Source organism: Triturus cristatus, chromosome 11 (genome assembly GCF_964204655.1).
Source record: "Triturus cristatus chromosome 11, aTriCri1.1, whole genome shotgun sequence".
NCBI classification, from domain to species: Eukaryota; Metazoa; Chordata; class Amphibia; order Caudata; family Salamandridae; genus Triturus; species Triturus cristatus.
In genome coordinates, this window is record NC_140594.1 from 290,664,061 (window position 1) to 290,685,414 (window position 21,354).

Here is a 21,354-nt window from a genome sequence, read left to right on the forward strand (position 1 = left end):
TTCATACCTCAAGATCCCCTCCTCTGCCCATGCCAAATACTGTGGATTGAGAACTGCATTTTAGGCAGTGGTCAACAGGGACAAAGATATCACGATCATGATGGAAAGGACAGGGTAACACAAGTTGGACCACTGACCTCCTTTCAGACTCTTCCGCCATCTTAAGTGCCAGCATCTCTGTTTCCAGCATCTTCTGTTCCATCAGACGTTTCTCATCCTCTGTTCGAATAGCTGTTGTCTTGATCCTTTGCATCTCTTGCTCTGCCTCAGCTGCTTTCTGAGCAAGGAGCTTCGCCTCCTCTTCTGTGATTTGAGCCTTCTCTGCCAGCAGGTCTGCTGTCTCTTCTGACCTCATCTAAGGAGTAAATGAAGAGATCTCACACAGGATTACAGAACAGCACTGTCACAAGTGTGAGTTTCATAGCATCTAGTGACCTAATCCTAAAATAATTATTCTGTGTAAAAAAGGCCATGGGTAGCTCCAGCAGATCGCCATTTGAAATGAATGTACGATTTCTCACACATGGAGTCTTTCAAGAACAAAATCATGATTTGGATCATAACCTCTGAAAACGGATGGTATCTAGGGCAGAAATTCACATGATGTGGAAATCCATTTCATACAACGCAAAGAAGAAAATAAGTTAATTTCCTTTAACTGTAGTTCTCCAGTTTGGGAATTTTTCATAGATTCACATGCTTGAATCAATCCCCTTCGTCGAGATGAGAGTTCCGCAGTATAATATAATTAAGGCTCCCGGTTTTCCGTTTAAACTGATTTTTACATATAAATACAGACCGAAACCTTTTTGGTTATTGTCTGTATTTATGTACAGAAACGGGAAAGTACTTACAAAACAAATGCTCCTGCCGCCTCTGTGCTGCTCTATAAAATCAGAGTCAGAGGTGCACAGGGGTTGCCAACAGAAATCGGAAACTTCTGAACAAGTGCAGCTGGGAGCGCCGTGTCTGCAGAGACCCTCCAGCACCCCTCGTAGCGGTGGTCACGCAAGGTATAAATTGTTCAAGCAGTGCAAGCAGCGATGTCCTTTAAGAGGTGTGAAAACACCCCAGGACATTGGCAGCAGGCCCAGCAACCTTTTTTTTTGTTTTTTGTATGGGAGGGGTTGGAAGGAGATTGATGTGGCAGGGCACGGGGGCAGACATGCCTCCAACAACTATTAGCTGGCACTGACCGGATCAAATTAAGGACAACATTTTAAAATATAGAGGCTTGTTGAAAGTGGAGCGATGGTCCCATGACCTATTTTACAGTGCCTTATAAACCCAACAGCCAAATTGAGAACATGGTGTCCCTAGTGACAGGGAGTAATGTGATCTTCCTACCATAGTACGGTGGAGAGACACACTTGACCTGCGGCGTTGAGAGTATGGCCCAACTTTGTGTGCCAAGAGCTAGGCCCACATCGGGTGCAGAAATATATTTAAAATTAACAGTACTTTAAAAAAAAAAAAATTAAATGTAGTTGGGGTGGCGTTTTCAGGCAGAGGCACAGGAGTGCGGAGAGATTGGTGCTTACGCTGCGGGGTAATGGGGGTGATGGTGTGTGAGCGGTGTGGTTGCAGCTCCAAGATGTGCACACAGCCCTGACTGACTTGCACTCTGGGGGTGTGCTGATATTAACCCCATGAGGACCAGAGCAGTGCCCTAGCCTCCACGTCACAAAGCCCTCTCTCAAGAGTGCAACTGTGCAAGGAGACACTGCGGCCTGCAGAAGAAATAGCGGCATTATCGTCACCATTCGTGGAACTTGCATAACATTTAAGACAAAAACAATGGAAACCGAGTTCAGGGAAAGATCTCTTAAAATGACATATCCTATATGGGCTTCCTAAAACTAATGAGTTCAGTAACACATCCTAAATTACCCAGAACCGTGTTCCATACTTGCAATACACAGCAGGGAAAACGTTTTGCGTGCTTCTTTGTGGTAATAGTAGGTTGTCGCATATGATCTCCGGATCTTGTTCCGCCTCATACTACAGGCTGCTCTTGTCTCCATAGGCCCTAGGCGCTAGAGAGGTTTCACTTCTCTGGTTAGTGATGGGGAGGACCTCCCCGCCCCGAACAGCCAGCAGGCAAGAGAACATGCTTTCCCTCAATGGGGGATAGGAGTGGAACGATCTGGCGTGGGAGGGCGGCATGCCTCCTCTGGGTAGGAAGGAACTGGCCTGCACTCTCAAAGGAAGGCAGGGTCGCTCCCAATATGTAAAGTGCACTTAGCATAGGCTCCAATTAAAAAAAAAACAGCCTAACAACATAGTGCATGTGTGCATGTCAATTTAAATAAATGTGGAAAAATACTAGCTTCAGTGTCTTTTTTTTCTTGCTACAAAAATAAATGTGGATAAATACAGATAAAATGACCAAAAAATAAATACAGACGGAAATGTTAAAAAAATAAATACCATAAAACCGGGAGCCCTAATTATAATAGCAATGTAATGTCACACAAACTACAAAGGCAGAGGGTCCCTTAGTTTTGCAACCTATCGCAGTCAAAAAAGAGACTAGACATGGGTTTTAACCAATCTTGCAGTCCTGCCCTCTAGAACACTCCTGTGAGAAAGCTCAGTCCCTAAAAAAGAGAGAGAATGAGAGAGTGAGAGAGAGAAAGAAAGAGAGAAAGAAAGAGAAAGAGAGAAAGAGAGAAAGAGAGAAAGAGAGAAAGAGAGAAAGAGAGAAAGAGAGAAAGAGAGAAAGAAAGAAAGAAAGAAAGAAAGAAAGAAAGAAAGAAAGAAAGAAAGAAAGAAAGAAAGAAAGAAAGAAAGAAAGAAAAAGAAAGAAAGAAAGAAAAAGCTTTGCAGGGGAGAAGGGTGGGTCACATGTGAGTCTATGAAAGATTTCAATACCGAAGAAAAATAGTTACAGGTAAGTAACTTATTTTCTTACACCAGTATTGGAACTTTCATAGATTCACATGCTTGAATCAGATTAAATAGCAGTTAAGAAACACATTGTTTCTGTATTTTTTTTCTTTTAATCTAGAGCGAGAATCCATAGATATTTCATATCCATACAACAGATGCAAAGCTATATAGTTATATAAAAATAAACAAATACATGTAATAGGAAAAGAGTAGAAAGAAAAAATGTGCATAGCCAGAAAAAAGGTTGGAGGGGTGAAGAATAAAGCTCATCGTCACTGGAAAAGATGTTGCAGTACCGCTTGCCCCAATGCTGTGTCATTGGGAACTGCAGAATCCAAGCAGTAATACCTGGTGAAAGTGTGTGCATTCTTTCAAGTACATGCACAACAGATGTCCTGGATTGGCACACCAGCAAATGAGCATACACAAATGTCTTCCCTGCTGCTTGATGGCAATAGCGAATGGTGCTGGAAACCCAACGAGCAATATTCTGTTTGGAAAGAGGACAGCCCCTTCGTGGAGCACTGTAGGCCAAAAAGTGTGGCGTAGACTTGCTTCTAGTCTTTTGCAAATAGAACTTCAAGCATCTCTTGACATCCAACGAATAAAATGACCTCTCTGCTGGAGTAGCAGGATTGGAAAAGAATGTCATGAGGATGAGAGGTTCATTTCAATGAAATTCTGAAGGGACTTTAGGAATTAACTTAGGGTTCATCTGGAGGGCCACGCTATCGTTCCTGAATTGCAAGAAAGGTTCCTGAATGGTTGGAGCTTGAATTTCGCTCACTCGCCTGGCAGATGTCAATGCAACTAAAAGAGCTACCTTCTAGGAAACGAATTTCAGATCCGCTCTGTGAATAGGTATGAATGGGTGGGTGCCTCATGAGCTGTGAGAGGACATTATTAAGCTCCAAGAGTGGTGGAGGAGGTCTGACTGGTGGAAAAACCCTAAATAGCCCCTTAAGGAATGCTTAACGATTCTAGATGACCTTGCAGATGAGCTGCAACCACTGCCATCACCTTGGTGAACACCAGAGGGGCGCTGGAAAGGCCAAAAGGGAGCATAGTGAACTGAAAGTGCTCGTGGCCAACCGTAAACTGCAGGTAATGCCTGTGTGCAAGCAGGACAGGAATTTGGAACTATGAGTCCTGCAAGTCCAACGCTACCATCCAGGCTCCTGGATTTATGCTTTTCAGATATATGACAGTTCAACAAGATGCCATATGTACCAACATAACATCCAAGTATAAGCATTTATAGATTGCATAGCTGCAATATACAGGGCTGATGATGACTTTCACCTTTGAGAAGAGAAAACGAGAAAAATGGGTAGGGCAGCATACAGTACACATTTTATTCACCCGATTGCGTCCACAAGTATGTAGTGAGAGGCTCCCAGATGTCCTTGGGGTGTGAGGCATGGGGGAGTTCCTCAGCGTAACATTTCAATTGGTCAAGACAATATGCCATATCAAGCAGCCAGTGCTCAGGTATAGGTGCCTTTCTCTCCCCAGTGAATTGCTACCCTCCTCTTGGCGAATAGTACAGCTATAGCTTTCAGTTTACGATTAGTGGGCTGGGCTGGGCTTCTTTAATCAGCCCAAGTAGGCACACCCTGGGGGTATATTCCACCGTATCATCCACTATTACAGAAATTGTATGTGTAACCGGCACCCAATACTGGTATACCCTTGAGCAGCCCCATTCTAAGTCTATAAAGTCAGCGTCCGGAGCCCTACATCTCACACAATTTGCATTTTCCGGGAGTCCAAAGCCATATAGTCAGGTTGGGGTGTAATACATTTGATGAAGGAATTTAAAATGTATAATCCACAAATTGCAGTTTGGAGTCAACAGGCCAGTGAGTGCGCAGCAAGCGTACCAGTCCTCCGTTGTGACTGGATAGGGGTCGCAAAGCAATATAGGAAGGTGAGCATGGGGGGGCTTGCTGCCTACGCAATGTAGATCAGCTAAATCTATAAATTTCCCTGCCAGATAGGCATCCCCCAGTGTGCGTAGCCCTGCCGCACAGAGTACAGCCAGTGAACCTGCTTCTTGTGACACCGAGATCTCCGGGTGATGCACAAGTGGTAGTGCTGGCGCATATAGCGGTGTTATCTTTGCTCTTTTCCCCAATGCTTTCCAGGCTTGTGTGGTGTAGTGTATAGTGTTTATCTCTTCTTTTGTGACCTCCTTGCACTTGTGTGGGATCATGGCTGCAAGAGGTATGGGGTGTACAGCATCACCTTCCACTGCGACATGCAGGCGGTATCTTGGAGGATGTTGCTAATAATGGGCGAAGTGTGATTGTGCGCACAGGTAATAAAGTTTTAAGTCTGGCACTGTAAAACCACCTTGTGAATAGGGTTGTGTCAGGGTGGCCCATTTTAATCTTGGTTGCTTCCCTGCCCAAGCTAGCCTAATCAACTATGAGCGTAACTTTGTAAAGAAGGCTTGTGACAGGTATATAGGGATATTTGTGAATAGGTACAAAAATTTAGGTAGTGTTACCATTTTCATTAAAGCTATTCTGTCAGCTATCGACAGCTGAAGCCTTATCCATCTCAAGACTTGCTCTTCCAGATGTGAGACAGCCCAGCCATAGGTATACTGTAGAACCATATTCGGGTCCCTGTGTACCCTTACACAAAGGTACTTGACAGGGCCGTCACTCCACTCAAGAGGGAACTCCATTGCTTGCTGCGTCATGCACTGAGTTAAGAGGAAGACAGTTGACTTCGACCAATTTATGCCCAGGCCTGTGTGTCTTTTATATCGGATGTATTCTCTAATAAGGCGTTCCAGGTTAACAATAGGATCTCTTACATAGAGCACTATATCGTCTGCGTAAAGCGAGATGGCCAATGGTGAAATTTCAATGCCATTGTTGCATGTCGTTGTCGCAGAATGCATGCTAGGGGCTCTAATGCTATGGTAAATAGCAGGTGTGACAGTGGACAATCCTGTCTTGTATCTCTACATATCGCAAAGGCTTCCGACGTGTTCCCATTCACGCATGTCCGGGCAGCCGGTTCAGAGTACAGCAGCTGAACCCATTGTGTAAAAGCTGCTGGGACTCCCATACGTCGGAGTATCAAACATAAAGCGCCATTGAATGGAGTTGACCGCTTTTGTAGCGTCTAGTAGGACTGCTGCCGCAGGTAGTGTCGGGACCAGGCGGTGCATTACTGCAAATAAGGTGCGTAGGTTATGTGTAGTGGATTGCTCCGTCAAGAAGCCAGCCTGAACCGGAAGGATCATGATTGGTAATAGGAGTCAAAGCCTTGTGGCCAAGGCGCTCGTAAGGACCTTAGTATCTGTGTTTATGAGGGATAGCGGATGGTATGCGTCACACTGCTGAGGAGGTTTACCGGGTTTCAGCAGCGTGATAATAAGCGCCCCTCGGAGTGATGATGGCAGTTTTTGTTTTTGTTACGCTTCCTCGTACATTGCATGGAGATGCGGGGCTATCTGGTGTGGGCACTCTTTGTAAAATTCTCCCAGCAACCCGTCACTCCTGGAAGCTTATCTATTTAGAAGTTTACATATTGTGTCTTTTATTTAGTCTATAGTGAGCAACTGTGCCAGGGATTCCCTTTGTCCCTGGGAATGCCATATCAGTGCGATATCTTCCAGATACGCAATGGTTTCGGCCTCCGTGGCGGAGGCGGAAATATTTTTGTAGAATTTGGCAAATGTTTTCAAAATGTTCGGCGTATCATGATGGGAGTTGCCCTCATCTGTTGTCACTTATTTATTTATTATTTTTTTATTTAAGAGTTTTATATAGCACTGGCCAGACCCGGAGGTATCGGAGCGCTTTACAACATTTATAGTGAAGAAAATCAAGAAAATCAAGCACATAGTATGGCAGTCGTACACACAGTAAAACATTAGTAACCAATGAGACGCAACGAGTCCAGTCAACCATTCGGGAGAGTACGGTTGAGGTAGAGATCTTTGAGCTGACTTTTGAATTTTAGGAAGGAGGGGATGGTCCTGATATGGACTGGAATGGCGTTCCAGATTTTGGGAGCGTTTCCAGAGAAGGAGCGTGATAGTGTTTTTTGCTTGCGAGTTTTCGGGGGAATGAGAAGTAGAGTGTTAGACATATCTATTGTTGATATAGAGGAGGCCCCGCCAACCCCCAGACCAGTGAGATCCTGCAGAAAACAACAAAGCAAATGTGGGGGAAGCATAGTAAAAAAAGAGCGGAAACTTCCCAATTAGTTCTAAACAGCTGTGCTGCTGGGATCGTCCCACAGGAAGGAAGTAGTGCAGCCAGTATCAATTTATCCCCGGAGCAATTTGCCTTACTGGTCTGTACTTTAGAAGCCAAATTTGAGGCCAAGTTGGATGAGTACATCCAACCCCTAGTGCTCAAACTGGACATTGTTACCTCGGAAGTAAAGAGGCTAGGAGGTTTGGTAGCGACACACCTGGCCATGGCCGAAAGAGCAAAGGCTGTTGTAAAGGGTCCTGATGGAGTTAAGCAGGGAACCATTTACGATAACCTGCAGCAACCTATCCAGCAAACAATTGCACCGGAAATCGTTCCCCCTGACCTTACACCATTAACCGGTCTAATAAAACAATCCTATTCAGGTTCAGAGGGTTCATCAGGTTTTAGACAGGGAAGAAAAAGTGGCTTTACAAATCTTCCCCCTGATTGTGCACCCTATGTGGTTGTTTTAACCAATGTCCCCCCTCCTGATTATCACTCTGCCCAGTCCCATGAGGAATCGCATGAGTCACTAAAAAACAAAACATTGTCATTGCTAAATAGGAGATGTGGCTTCCCTACAAACACCCCCAACATGTCGCCACAGTTTTGTTAAGGGCAGCCTCTCTGGTCTATGACGTAAATAGTGTTTGTGTGCGTCCTCTGGGTTATTTTTACACGCATTTAATTAAAGCTCCCCCAAATTGTGGGAGATTTAGACCTTTCATTCCTACTGAGCCTCGGACCCCTGGTGTATCGCAAATCTACAATGTTGACAATTACTGCAGGATTGGATCTAACATTGTCACACATAATAGATTTGATGTACTCTCGGGCCTAGAGGCGTGTGACTGACGCGAGGATTCTGAGGGTCAGGGAAGGGACAGATTGGCTGAATTGGGATTTATGGAACCTGCACAAGTAATAATGAGTAATGAAAATTCTCAACCCAATTCCGCTAGTATCGCTAATGGTATGGGGGAAAAGGTAAAGATGTTAAGCTGGAATATTGCTGGGCTTGTGGTCCAAAAGGGACGATAACGGTTGGCTAAATTTTGTAAAACAGTATGATATTGTTGCTTTTCAAGAGACATGGGATAAGGATTGTGATTTCTGGATTGATGGTTTTACATCCCACTTTGTTCCTGCCTTGAGTTCGTCAGCAGGGAGAGACAGAGGGGGACTTATGTTTCTGGTTTCAGTAAACATTACAGGAAGAGTCAAAAAGGTCGATTGTACTTCCCATAATTGTCTTATATTGGAAGTAAGTTTGGCAAATAATACGAAGTTAATTCTTGTCAATTGTTATAACTCGCAGCAAGGGGAGTTTCCAAATGTGCATCTCCATCTGTTGTCAAACATTTTAAAAACATATAAGGAAAATCAAACCACTTTTTGTCATTATATTCTGATGGGAGATTTTAACGTGCATTTATGCAGACTAAATTGTCAATATAGAGATAGCGATGGCCCGGATTTCACATCCCCTCAACATTTTGAACATACCTCTAAGGGGGAAGCATTGGAGGTTCTCTTGTCTAATAATGAATTGTTTGAGGCAGGGTTCTTTGATAAGAGTAACTGCGTTCCCACGTACATAGCTAGGGAGTGTGAATCTATAATAGACTACATATTCCTATCCCCAGGACTTCTAAGATATGTGATTTTTTATAATGCTATACTCTCTTTTTTCAGTGACCACAACCCGGTGGTGATTGAATTGGATAATGGCTTTTCCCTCCTGAATAAAACAGTCTCGTCACTTGTTGCAGTTGATGTAAAAGCTACAGATCAGGGGAGGAGATTAAATTGGAGTAAGGTTACCCCCTGTGGTAAATATTTCATTACCGGTACTATTTTTTATGCGGTAAAGTCAAGTAAGAATAACTCAGTAAATATAAGAGGCAGAATCCGTGGTATTAGAGGTTTTAAAAGGCTTTATTCCTATACAAAGGAATACAATTCGAATTGTAGGCTTTCTATTCCATCACCACGAAAGTTCAGGAAGGAAGGGCATATATTATTGACAGATAAGCAGTTTTATAGAAAATGCATTACAGTGAAACAGATGCAAGAGGCGTAACAGTTGATAGTACAGATAAAAGGTGCATACGTAACTAATAGAGGCGGATATATGGGTGTAATTTAATAAACTTCATCATACATGATGTCACAAGTGGGTGGATCCATAAAAGAATCCTGCAATGTTAGCAGAAATATTTGGCAGAGATGCGCGCGCAGCCGCATGACGTGTGATTGACGTGCAACTAGAGGGTGAAGGGGACTTGACATTTAGCTCTACATGTGGAGACAGAAGTCTGGGGGTCATGTCAACCTAATCCCAAATCATATCTAATATCCTATGTTTAAAGAACTGTGTTATCCAAAAGGAAAGGTTTCTAGAGTAGAATCTATTCTATACTGACTGTTAGTGCGTGTACAAGCGTCTAAGTGTCTACATGAGATGCAAGGGGATAGGAATATTCCATGGTAACGGGGCTATGAATTACTTGCATGAGGACAGCGAGGCCTGGCCCTTTGCACGGTAGCTGGAGGAATGTTTACCTAAACTATTAGACAGGAATGCATCGGATGAGGAGCGGAGTAGATAATCTTGAAGGTGAAATACAGTTTTTGGCAGGCAATATGCTGGATCAGGCACCGTTAGCCGCGCAGGGAGTAGGACAAAGTTCATGGATACAGATGCAGGCTCAGACTGGAGCTTTCAGAGGCAGAAGGCAGGAAAAGGCTTGATGACAGAATTCTGGGCCTACTCGCCTGAATCTGTAAAATGTGGAAAGTGAACCACATAAAGTCGGTGGCCTTTCATACTTAGGAATGGAATATCTGACCCATTCATGGCGGATCTGAAAGAGGACATGTTGACGGTGGACGCACATGTATTTGCGTCTTCAAAACTGGAACTGGAGGGAACATACATGTACTTATAGCATGCACATGGAGCCGTTGGGGTCTACGATAGGGGACATAACTGATCACAAAATTCATATTTCCTCACCCCGAAGATTTTCTTCACTCCATTATAACAAAGGTCGGCCCGGAACTAAACACATTTACAGACCCCCTCAATTATGGGGGGGATGTAATAGCGTCATATGAAACCATTTGCACTCAAGTGGCTAAAGATCTTACAATTAATAGCCGAGTAGTTAAAAATAAACCTGCATTTGGCTGGTTTGACCACAAATGCACTAAAGCCCATAACCTACTTAAAAAGGCTCTTAATGATAGCCATAGGAACAAACGGCTAGTTGTTCAGCTCAGGAAAGAGTACTCAATAGTAGTACAGGCTCGGAAAAACGAAATCAAACAAGATGCGTGGGCAGCTTTAATGGATAAAGCTACCTTGAAAGATAGTTCCAAGTTCTGGGCAATCGTTAATACTCCTCTGTTTATTGGCACCCAGTACTCTGTATTAGAACTCAACATCCCAGAGGAGGACTGGTTATGCCATTTTGAAAAAGTTTATGGGAGCAATATAGAGTTGGAAAACTTTGAGGTATCAATCTCTGATCCTCCTACGACACCTGTTAGTTTTAATATAGTGGAGGTCGAGAAAGCAATAGAGGGAACGGCTGGGCGCAAGGCGCCAGGCCCTGATGGGGTGCCCTCTGACATGTTCAAGGCTAACCCCAAGTACTGGGCTAAAATACTGACGAATGTATTTAATACTTCGGCTGTTACAGGTTTTCCGAAGTCATGGTCCCGTTCAATTATAATTCCCGTGTTTAAGAAAGGCCAAAGGGGAGACCCCAGATGCTATAGGCCAATATCCTTACTGGATTCTTCAATTAAAATCTTAGGGAAGGTTATTCTAGCAAAGATAACGGACTGGGCTACAGAGAAAGAAATATTATCGAATGCCCAGTACGGCTTTAGATCCGGGAGAGGCACAGAGGACCAATGTCTTAATTTACATTTAATCGTATCTAGATACACGAAAGCTGCAGGGGGCTCGATCTTTCTGGGTTTCATGGACCTGTCCACGTCCTTTGATCTAGTTAATAGGTCAAGGCTGTGGTCCATGCTCTTGGAACTAGGACTCGACCGGCCCCTTGTGTATTTCCTTGCCGAGCTACATAAAGATCTGAGAGCCTCAATAAGGATGACGCAGGAGGGGGAATGTACTGCAAGTTTTAAGTCAGGTAGAGGGGTGCGCAAAGGCTGCATCCTGGCCCCCATGTTATTCACTCTGTATATAAACTCCTTGGAAGATAACCTGTTAACGGCTACACTCGATATTCCGCGTATGGGAGGAACATCCATCCCTGTACTCCTTTACGCGGACGACGCCGTTTTACTGGCTCGGACCCCTCTCGATTTACAAAGATTACTAGATTCCTTTGGGGATTTTATGAAATTGCTGGATCTTGTGGTCAATAATGGTAAATCGCATATTATGTCTTTAGGTAAGGGTAAAAACAATGTTAAATCCTTTTATTGTGAAGGGGAAGTAATAACCAGAGTGAAAGTGTTTACCTATCTGGGAGTTGTTTTTGATGAAAGAGGAACCTGGGTACCGCAACTCTCAATAAAGGCAAATGCTGTGAGAAACTCCTCAGCTGCAATATCAGGTTTTGCAAAAAGACTGGGAGGAAAGCCTTGTGAGGCTATCTTAGCTATATACAAAGCCAAAACTATTTCAATTGCTAGGTATGGGGCTGCAATATGGGGGTACATTAAATCTGATCCCATACAAAGAGAAGAAAATAAATTCCTTCGTGCCCTCCTCGGCCTTCCACAATCCACAGCGACCCATTCGGTCCATCTTGAGTTGGGGATAGGCTACATTTCTGACATATTAAAAATTGCCCCAATCCTGTTATGGATTAGAATTTGGTTAAATCTGAATCTTACGTTAAATCACAAGATCCTGAAGGATTGTATTAAACTAGATAATATGAAGGAAATCCAGTGGCTGTCCTATATTAAAATGTCAACTAAGAAATTGGGGCACCCAGAGATTTAATCCAATCCTGAAGGCCTATGTAAAGCCGATCTAAAGTGGGTTAAAAGAAACTATATTAAGCTTAGCGAGGTTGAGCGAGAAGTAGAAGAGCTAAGTAAACCCACAGTTAGGGCTCACTTCTTGCTTATTTTGTCCTTAGCCACGCAACCATATCTGTCCATTGTTACGAATTCCTTTCACAGATGGCTATTGACAAAATTTCGGTTTAACCAGATCCATTTGGTATTGAGTGACTCACAGGGATGGATGAGGCCAGAAGATGCGGCGCCTTGTAAATGCGATGACTTCTCCCCCCAAGATACCATGCATTTTATGTTCTTTTGCCCTCTGTATTATGAAGCGAGAAAAAGGTTTATTCTCCCAATATTGAAAGAGAAAGTTTTTATACAGTCTAAACCTGCATTATTGTTTCTACAATTAATGGAATCCCCTGTAATCATGTTTGGTGTTGCCAGTTTTCTTGTTGCGTCTATTAGGAGTAGGAGGAACAGACAGGCAGCTCAAAAGGAGAGAATAAATTAGTCATTATAAGTTTATTGATAGTGATTAACAGTTTTTAATAATGAAAATGTCTTTTTCTTTTTAAATATTTTATTTTTAACTGTTTTTACATCGTATTGTATACTTTTATGATTTTAAATAATCGAATAAAGTGGTTTGACTGACTGACTGACTGAGTAATAGTACTCCTGAGGGTTCTTGTGTGACCGGCCTTAATGAGTTTGGCGGCCAGGTAGGCAGGTTTCCCAGTGTGCAGAGCTTTGTGTGTGAGACAGGCAGTTCTGAAGTTGGCACGCATTTCGGTTGGGAGCCATTTTAGCTCTCTGAGAGCAGGAGAGATGTGTTCAAATTTCTTTACTCCAGTGACCATCCTGGCTGCTGCATTAAGAGTTGATCTGAGGGGAGCAAGATGGGCTCTTGCTGTGCCTGTGAGGGATGCGTTCCCGTAGTTCAACCTGGACAACACCAGGGATTGAGTTGCCTATTTGAGGTCATTGGGAGGGATGAAGGGTTTTATTTGGTAGAGAAGTTTTAGGTTGAGGAAGGCGCTCTTTGCAGTGTTGTTGATATGTTTGATCATGTCTAAGTTGGGATCCAGAGTGATTCCCAGTGATTTAACTGAGTCGGCTGGGGTGAGCTGGCAGTTGAGAGCATCGATAGATTTAAGCCATTCTGTTATTTGGAGAGTCTGTTCTTTATTAGATATGAGAAGGATTTCCGTCTTATCTTTGTTGAGTTTCAGGTGGTTGAGGGATAGCCAGCATTGAACTTCTTTTAGGGTGTTGTTTGGTCTCTGAATGTCACCAATGGAGGAAGTTTCTAGATAGATCTGGGTATCACCCGCATAGAGGTGGAAAGGAATACTGGCTTTTTTTAATATGTTGGCGAGAGGCTCCATGTAAATGTTGAATAGTTGTGGGGAGAGTACAGTTCCTTGAGGAACCCCCCTGTTAATGGGGAGTGGGTCAGACATGGAGTTTTTGATTGTTATTCGTTGAGTGCGGTTTTGCAGGAAGGAGGAGAACCGTTGCAAGACGACCTCTTCGGCTTTCTTGAAGTACCTTGATGAGTAGTTTGTGGTCAACCGTGTCGAAGGCTGCCGATAGATCTAGGAGTATGAGTATGCTGCATCGGTCTGTGTCTAGAGCTTTGTAGATATCATCAATGACTGTCATGATCGCCGTCTCTGTACTGCAACCTTTTCTGAAGCCCGATTGATGTGTCTAGCAGGTTGTTTCTTTCGATGTGCTGGGTGAGTTGAAGGAGAACACACCTTTCCAGTATTTTCGCTAGGAAGAGGAGATTGGAGACAGGTCTGAAGTTATTGAGGTCGTTTGGGTCAGAGCCGTTTTATTTAGTAGTGGTGTGACTTGGCCGATTTTGAGGCAGTCTGGCATGACTCCGGTTCTCAGGGAGCTATTTATAATCCTGGTCCAGAGAGGGGCAAGTGTGAGTTTAAGCTTTTTAGCCAGTTGGGCCGGTATATGGTCAACAATGTGTGACGAGGTTTTGGGACTGGTAATCATTTCGATGATAGTTGCTTCGGAGATGGGGTTGAAAGATTTCCATTTGTTGGGGGAGAGGCTGGGTGGGTTGTTCTTTTCTGCTCCGGCGAGCTGGCTATCGATGGGAGGTTGGCAGTAGTCGTCCATTGAGAGCTCAATCTTGGTGATTTTCTCATTGAAGAAGTTGGCAAAGTTATCACATAACTCTTTGGACGCTTGCATTGTGGATGAACGGGGCTTGGATGTTTGTTGTCGAATGATACTAAAGAGTTCTTTGGGTCGGATTTTGGTATTGTCTAGTGCATCACAGAAGAAGGACGTTTTTTCGTTCTGGATGTGTTTTTTGTATTTGCTGCGTTCAGACTTGAGTTGATCGAGGTGGATTGAGGACGGGTTGTTTTGCCAGATTCTTTCAGCAGCTCTTAGTTGTCTTCTTTTGGAGTTCAGGTCTGTGTTGAACCAAGATCTAGATGGAATGTTTCTGACTCTTGTTTCAAGGGAGCTATTTGGTCTAGTATGGAAGTCATTGCGACGTTGTAATGTGCGGTGAGCTCTGTTGCAGAAAGGTCATATGGAATGGTGGGAAGGAGTGAGCTTACCCTTTCTTCCAGGTCGGCCAGGGTAATCTCTCAGAGGTTTCTCGTCCAATGGGTGGAAACAGGTGTACGAGGGAGGCATTGGATCGTTTGGTTGATGTGGAAAAGAATGATGTGGTGGTCTGACCAGTCGACAGGAAGGATGTGGTCGATAGTGACTGAGTCTTCATGAGCTATGATAGCATCCAGGATAGAGCCTCTGTTGTGGGTATGTTTTGTACAATGCTGGGTATGGTTGTTGTTGCAAAGAAGTTCATTCAGAAATTGGATCAGAGAGTTGTTTTCCTCATTCCAATGCAGGTTGAGGTCACCTAGAATTATATTGTTGGAATCCGAGAGTGAGCAGTGAGTTATCAGGTTGGAAAGGTGCTCTCCGAATGAGTGGGTGTTGCCTGGCGGGTGGGAGAGGAGGTGGCAGTATATTGTTTTGTTGTCGATCATTTTAATGGTGGAGGTTAGGTATTCGAAAGAGTTGTATTTGAAGGAGTTTGTTTCTGTTACGGAGATGTTGCTCTTGTGTATGATTACAATACCCCCAGCCTCGCTGGTTTTTCCTGTCTTTATTGATTATAGAGAAACCCGGGGGCACAAGCATGTCCATGATTGGGGAAGAAGATTCATTCAGCCAAGTTTTCGTGATGAATGTGATATCAATGTCATGGGTGCGGATGGTTTCTGCCAGTTGAGTTGTGTGTTTGGTAGCTGATCTGCAGTTTATGAGCATGCAGTTGGTTGTCCCGTTGTTGTTGAGTTTCTTCGTTAGGGGGGGCCATGGGGATATTAATAAGAAAGGCTGGAGGCCTCTGCGTTCTGGGTGGGGCGCTGTCTTTTCCAAATCCAGTGATAACCTGGATTTGGGAGTTAGGGATGGCAATTGAGGATGTGCTGTAGGAGTTGGCAAGATCGGTCGCCTCTCTCATGGACATTGCGGCACTTGCTCTTTTGGGCCTCTGAGGTTGGTTCAAGAGGGGGGTTGTGTTCCAGCTGTGCCTTTGAGTATTAGGGGGGCGTATGTGTTTAGTGTTAGTAGCTGTGGGTGTAGTGTGTGTGCATTGTGTGAGCTCCGGAGGTGTGGAGAGGTTCGATAGGATTTTGTTGATACCTTGTATTACGATCTCTAGTTGGCTTTCCAGCAGAGCAAGTCTCTGAGTCATATTCATGGAGGAGGGGGTAGGGGACTCTACGATCCGGGTGTCTTAAGCTGGCCAGCCCCGGGCTGGAGGGAGTGAGCTTGTCCTTGGGGGCGTGGCTTACAGTGTTAGTGTTGTCCCCGAGTATAGCCGTGGGTATGTGGTGTGGAAAGTCACGTTGTGATTGAAGTTGGAGCTTCTTGAGTGCCAGTGCAAGGTGAGGGTTCAAAGTCATAGACTGACAGTCGGTTTCACTAGTTGTTTTTTTAGAGAAGTATCGAGGGGACGGGGGGTGGAGGTGGAGGTCAACAGGGGGTTGGAGAGTCTCAGCATAGCCGTATCTCAGAGTTGGTCTGGGAGAGAGGTATGTATTGTGCCAGTCGGGGGGTGGGGGGGGTGGTGGAGGGGGAAGAGGGTGGCGTCAGGGGGTGATACGTTGGAGTGCATGTTATGTGTGAGGGGTTAGTCTGTCGGGGGTGTTTCTTGCGTGGGGATAGCGTGGATGATTGAGGGCGTTGCATAGCGAGGGGAAGCGAGAGTCAAATGCGTCTAGGTTGTCATTGTTGGCTTGGATTAGGACAGTTCCATTGCTGTAAATGGTCGCAAAGGTGTTGCCTCTGTGCATATGGCGGTTGGAGATTGAGATCGTCATTTTACAGCTGAAAGGGGTGCTAATTGTTTTGGATATGTGAAGGTGGTTTCTAAGGGTGGTGATCCACTTCACAGGGTTCAGGGTGTGGAAAATGAGGTCCATTTTCTGCTGGCCTTTGGAGGAACAGTGGCATATGTCAGCGAATAGTGTTTCCGGGTGTTGTCTAATCAACCTGTGTTTGAAGTTTCTTTTAGCTTTGAGTGATAGATTAGGGGGAAAGGTGATGGAGAAGGAGTTGGGGCCATGTGGTTTCAGGCACTTTGGTGCAGAGGATTGGAGGGAGGGTAACGAGGCAGGAATGATTTTGTCTCAGTTAGCAGGGAGATTAGTCTCCAGTATTCGCTCCAGTTTGTTGGTCTTGGCAGGGAAGGACTAGGAGGAGTAGGGAGCTGGAATCCCACTCAAAGACTTAGTGGCAGATAGCGATGAGCACCTTCTCTTAGAGGATGGCGTGCTAAGCGTCCTGGTTGACAGGCAGGGGACAGTTGGATGTGAGCCCCTTCTTTTGTAAGATGACGGGCTCAACAATCGGGCTGTATAATCACTGGTCTCAGAGGTGGAAGATAACCTCTCCGTCTCACCACTTTGTTTTCCTGCGAGTCCCAATGAGTTCTAGAGATTTCAAGTGTATTTTGCTTTGATAATGAGTGATTGCAGGCTGATTGTCAGAATGATTGAGTCAATCGGGCCTTCACCTGCCCTCTTTTTGGGTACCGATGAGCTGACATCTTAGCGACAGGAACCAGGTAATTCTTTAATTGTAGCACCCCCAGATGTCATTATTTTGGCAAAGAGTAGTTTCACCTCAGATTTTCAAAAATACCCAGATATCAGACGGTATCACTTCGAGTCAGGCGGGCCCATAACTCACCCTTCGCTTTGTGTCCCGAATGGGCCACCATTATGGGGTCAGGGACCAGGAGTTGCCCTATTTGTAATCACCTCACGTGGAATTGTGGCATCTTCATGCGTGGTTCATTTTAGCCAGGAGTGAATGTAGCCTGATTTTCAAAGCAGCAGGCAATTTTCAGAAAAGTTAGTGGCATCCCACAGTTGAATTAGAGTTATCAGGTCACAAGGAGCCGCCATCTTGGGGTCAGGCATCCAGGGTTACGGGACCTTGTCCCATCATTGCAGAGTCCAGCATGACTGGTGTGGATGTCGGATGAGCCATTGTGAGAGAGAGCATTTTGTGGCAACAGACGGGACCGGAGTCTTTAGAAGCCACTTCCACTCTGTGTGCACGTGCCCATATCTCTGCTATTTTATTGGCAAGCACACAGCCCAGTCTGCCGCCTTCGCCATAAATCCTAGCTGTCCACCTGTGACATGTGTTTGGCTTCCCGTTCTGCCATCTCATTATATTTATTGATCCCCTGTCAAATCTGCACCAATTTGCCAGGGTAAGGGGTTTGTTCATACGATCTTTTCAGATCTGAATGTGTAGACTCAATTTTACTTAGGCTGTTACGTATAGATCTCAGAACCCCCACTTGAAGCCCAATACATACCCTCCAGATTGTTACTTTAAATACCTCCCATTGAGTGGCCGCGCTGTGCACTGAGCCTATGTTGGTGTGGAAGTAGTTGACAATTGCTTCCCAAACGCCTTCCCGGAAAACCTGATCTAGTAAGGCTGACGATTGCAGTCTCCATTGGAACGGAGGTAGGCCATACCCTGGGATGTCCATCCTGAGCCGGACCGGTGCGTGATCTGTTAGTGAATTGGGAAGGTGTGTGATGTTATGTATCCATGCGTTGACATCTTTAGAGATCAACCAATAGTCCAGTCTGGACTAGGACTTGTGTACATATGAGTGATATGTCCCCTTCCTGCCATCGGGATTCCGCATCCTCCAAATATCAATGAGGCCATATTCACGCATTCCCTCTTGAAGTATAGCCGCAGCACGTCCACCAGACCCACCCTGTCTCATTAAATGGTCCTCTTACATAGTTAGAGGTGTATTAGAGACTACCGCGGAGGTCTGCAGTCCATGTAGGCGATTCCATATACTCGTGAAGAACTCTGGGTCGTCTATGTTTGGGCCATATACGTTAACAATCGTTAGCAGTTTACCGTATAGTTTCCCTTGCATTATAACATAATCCCTGATTATCCGTGATCACATGGGATACTGTAAATGGTACATGTCATTTTATGAGGATCATAACACCCCTCGCATAGGAGGAGGCGGCTTTAACCCCAGCCCAGCGCGTCACTACATTTTGCTCGGAGTGTCGTGTAAGATGAGTATCCTGAAGTAGTGCAATCTGGATGTTATGTCGATCTAGATACCCTAGTACTTGCCAAGTTTTTTTGGGTTGTTTGGGCCTCTGACATTCCACATGAGCCATAATATGATCCCTGCCGCTTTCACTGATGTGTTGTCTACTCTATGTGTTTTTTTTTTGTTTTTTTTTTAAACCGTTTATTACAGAATCCAAAAGATATACAAAGATGGGCCTACAACCTTCAGGCCGGCCGCTAGCAGACAGAAAGAGCACATAATACAAACAGTAGAACACACGCTGCGGCAGAAGAGAGATCACAGGAGTTGAAAGAAGCGGTGGCAGCCACACCATCCGGACCCCACACAACGGTTTCATTTTTATATAAATAACGAAGAAACAAGTCCACAAGGCAACCCACAATCAGAAACAATAGCATGTGCTCCCCTGGGGGGGACCCTACCGATCCACAGGAATATCAAGGGGGGGGGGGGGGATAGGTCGGGACGGAGACAAAGTGAACTCAATGCCCCGAACCAGGAAGACAAGCAGGCTAAGGAGACGGGGCCGGTGACGGATCAGGCATCAGCGGCGGGGTACAGATTCCCCCACAGTAGGCGTTCCTCTACTCTATGTGTTGTTGACATGTAATAACGATTCCCACATGCATACGTTCGTTATCATACAGCTTTTGCGATCATTGACATTCTTGGCAGAACAAGTAAATACCCCAACCAACCCACCCACCTCGACAACCCAAATTTGCCAAAGAATTTTCCATAAACTTGTAACTGCAAAAAAGAAACATAAGCAACCAAGCTTTTAGCCCAATACCATGCCCAATTTGAAGAGTTTGTTAACATATGGGGTATACCCTCTAGGGGGCTGCCAGTGACCTAGTATCCCCCCCGAGGAGCAGGGGTGGCTGGGGAAGTAGTAACTGGACTATTGTCTCATTCAGAGAGTCTTCGCTGCTTACGATGACTGGCTACCTTTACCTTACCGCTTCACCGTACGGATATTACATAGTGGTCTGAGTCAAGCCAGAGACAGCGCAGCGAGCCAAAGAGCAGCATTGTTCCATTGTGAACTGCGGGTGTAATTGGGAGTCTTGGCATAGTCTGTTGAGTTCTCACCATGTTTGTTGCGGTCTCCGGTCTCTTCACCTACTACTGCCTTCGGAATCAGTCTTTTTCGTCTTCTGTGCCCTTATGGATCCTTCCTGATTGTTCCAGCTTTTTTATATAGATCATTGTTTCTTTGGGGTTTGTGAAGGTTTTCGATTTACCATCATGTTGAATCCGCAGTCTAGCGGGGTATAGCATGGCGTATTGCGATTCCTTGGTTTGTAGATTACATTTTACTGGCTGGAACTCACGTTGCGCTGGCTGGACAGCTGCGGTGAAATCTGGGTACAATGCCACCTCATTCCCTTGATAGGTCATGTTTCCCAGTTTGCGCACTAAATGTAGTGCCGTGTCACGGTCTCAGAAATTCAGCAGTTTGGCAATAATTGGGCAGGGCGGCGCACCCGCCACAGGTCTGGGGGCCAGGGATCTGTGTGCGTGCTCCACTAATAGCACCGAGGAGAAGTGTTCGGAACCAAACATTTCTTTAAGCATGGCTTCTATATTATATTCTACTTTGTCTGTGCTTGTGGACTCTGGTACGCCAGTGATGCGTAAATTATTCCTCCTTGATCGGGCCTCCAGGTCTTCGTTTTTGGCTTGGATAACTGATAGAAGTTTCTCCATACTCAAACATTTGTCTGTTACTGTAGCCAGGCCATCTTCAGTCATGGAGATGCGCTGTTCGCCCTCCAGGATGCAGGCACCATGTTTATCCAGTTTAGCCGCTATGTGATCCATCCTCAGGTTTAGCGCACCTAGTTTTCGGTCTATGGACTGGAGGCTCTGTTGCATTGCTTGTAGGGATTTTTCCAGGGTGGAAACCCTGTTTTCTGCAATCTCCTTAGTAGGGTCTAATTGCATATAGGGACTGTGTTTTTGTAGAGCGTCTTATTTTCGAATGGCAAAGATGATTGCTGCTGGTCAGCTTTTCCCATTCTGGCGATGTTCAAGCACGTGCTACTGAGATTTGGCTTGTAGAAAGGCTCTTTGCAGTGGGGATCCGCCGCTATCCCAGACTTCTTAGTGATCTGATTAGACTCGATCTCCATGCTGTCAGGGAGGCAGGTCCTGGGGCACCGACTCTATGTCCCCGCGCCGCCAACTGTACACTGTCTGGTTACCACGTGCTTTTCGCCTCCTGTATAAGGCTGTAGCCTATATCTCGCTGAGCAGTCACTTAGTGGTGTAGGTACAATAGATCAAGAGAATAACTTCGGCTCCCACAGTGCTGTAACAATATCTGTAGATTTAGCAATTGCCCTTTGATGGGATCTAACATTTCATGGCGATTAGCCCTCGTTATCTCCCCTGCAAGGATGAGTGGCAAAGGAACAAAAGTGGAGCCAGCGACATAGAAGGAGAGTTTAGGTCACCCACAGCCACCCAAACAGCCTTTCCACATCAGTGACGTCAATTGAGTTAAGGGATTCTGTGCTGAGGTAGAGAGCCGAAGGAGAGTGTAGACAGCTAACAAAATCAGCAGCAATCTAACAGACGGGTGGG

General features: G+C 45.1%; 1 protein-coding gene across 2 annotated transcripts in view; it reads right to left on the bottom strand.

Annotated features, from left to right (window-relative positions):
- Positions 1-21,354, bottom strand: part of NF2 (NF2, moesin-ezrin-radixin like (MERLIN) tumor suppressor) — a 635,344-nt gene that overhangs the window by 249,742 nt on the left and 364,248 nt on the right. For both annotated transcript variants that reach the window (XM_085636353.1, XM_085636354.1), the window contains exon 12: positions 138-355. In XM_085636353.1, the coding sequence (XP_085492479.1) occupies positions 138-355 (218 nt within the window). The remainder of the gene's footprint in view (positions 1-137; positions 356-21,354) is intronic.